The following is a 1815-nucleotide window of genomic DNA, read 5'->3' as shown; positions in this document are numbered from 1 at the left end:
CCCCCTTTCAGTTTGCCTACAGCCCTGCCCACACATGTGGAAATACAGTCATATGGTGAAGATGGACTGCATAGATGATGGTGGTTTCATAAAGTGATACTGTGGTTTCAAATGGTTATGCTGTATCTTTTCTATGTTTAGATACATAAATACCATTGTTTCCAATTGCCCACAGTGTTCAGGACAGTAACATGCTGTACAGGTTTGTAGCCTAGGAGCAATAGGCTATAACCATCTAGCCTAGGCATGTACTAGGCCTAATTTTGTGTAAGTAGTCTGCTGTGTTCACACAATGACAAAATCACCTAACAAAGAATTTCTCAGGACATAGCACTATTCACCATAGTAAAGAAATTGAATCAACCTAAGTGTTCATCAACAGATTAGAAAAAGAAAATGTCAGAGATAGAGAGAGAGAGAGAGAGAGAGAGAGAGAGAATGGAGTACTTTTTAGCCATAAAAAAGACTGAAATGTCTTTTGCAGCAACATGGATGCTAATGGAACTGGAGTCCATTAGCTTAGGTGAAACAACTCAGAAACAGAAAGTCAAATACACATTGTTCTCACTTATGAGTGGAAGCTAAATAATGTGTACTCATGGGCACAGAGTGTGGAATGAGAGGCACTGGAGACTTGTAAGGGTAGGAGGTGGCTGATGGATGAGAGATTACTTAATGGATACAATATATACCATTCGTGTGCTGGTTACACTGAAAGCCAGAGTTTACCACTTTGCAATATATCCATGTAATACAATGGCACTTGTTCCCCTTAAATGTATGCCAAAAAAGCCTATCCTAACTTGAATGTGCTGTTTCTTGCCAGAACCCTAACTGACACACCCTTTATCTAGCTATTCTCCATCTGGAAGTTTTTCCACACTTAGACTAGCACATGTGGAAAAATTATGCTGGTCTTTCATTGTCTTGTCTTTGTCCCCATTTTTATCTTTGCAATTAGAATTTTGATCGCCTAATGTTGATTTCCTTTCAGATGTAAAAAAAATAAAGAGAGGGCTTAAAAAGGAACGAAGATGATTTTGAGCCAGAATACCTCCACCATCAGATCACTCAACTTGCTTCTCATGGGTAAGTGAGCGCTACTTTTTATCCAACTCTTGTAGGGGCAAGCCTGTGATGCTATCCTCCCTGAGAGCCCTGCTAGGAAGCAGGAATCCAGGCTCCCTAACTTAAGGACCCAGTGTCAGCCTGCCTAATGTCAGGAGTTCAATGGAAAGCAGAAAGGAAACCTGTGCTAGGGGGTTGGATTCAAGATGAATTTCTGTTCTAGTGTTCATTTTAGGAAAACAAGGTGGCGTAAGTCTTCATAATGATAGGGACTCTCATAGATGATTTGAAGAGTGATTTCTCTTAATACCCTCTGTTCCTTCCTCACCTTTGGTAAATGTCTTTATGTGTAAAGGTTATTGATTAGTGACACACTTGTTCATGTTCTGAAAATATTTCTGAGTAGATAACTCCTTCTTGGAACACTCCCTCAACCAGCCCAACTATTTAAAAAACAAAAGCAGATGACCACAGTGACTCAAGCCTGTAATCCCAGCACTTTGGGAGTCTGAGGCAAGAGAATTTGGGGCCCAGGAGTTCAAGACCAGGCTGGGCAACCTATTGAATACCCCCCCATCTTTACAGTAAATAAAAAATAATCAGCCGGCTGTGGTGGTGCACACCTATAGTCTCAACTACTTGGGAGGCTAAGGCGGAAGGATTCCCTGAGTCCAGGAAGTCAAGGCTGCAGTGAGCCATGATTGTGTCACTGCTCTTGGGCCTGGGCAACCAAGTGAGACTCTGAAT

At 41.6% G+C, this 1815-nt stretch overlaps 1 protein-coding gene across 1 annotated transcript in view; it reads left to right on the top strand.

The window, feature by feature from the left end:
• LOC103249528 (interferon alpha/beta receptor 2-like) overlaps positions 1 to 1815 on the top strand; it is a gene marked incomplete at its 3' end in the record, with an annotated part of 23751 nt that overhangs the window by 6749 nt on the left and 15187 nt on the right. The window contains exon 2 of the mRNA XM_008048156.2: positions 995 to 1089. Coding sequence (XP_008046347.2) covers positions 1035 to 1089 — 55 coding nt within the window. The remainder of the gene's footprint in view (positions 1 to 994; positions 1090 to 1815) is intronic.

This window comes from Carlito syrichta, unplaced genomic scaffold, assembly GCF_000164805.1.
Source record: "Carlito syrichta isolate Samal-C Ts95f unplaced genomic scaffold, Tarsius_syrichta-2.0.1 Scaffold120658, whole genome shotgun sequence".
In the NCBI taxonomy this organism is placed as follows: domain Eukaryota; kingdom Metazoa; phylum Chordata; class Mammalia; order Primates; family Tarsiidae; genus Carlito; species Carlito syrichta.
This window is presented reverse-complemented; position numbering and strand designations above follow the sequence as displayed.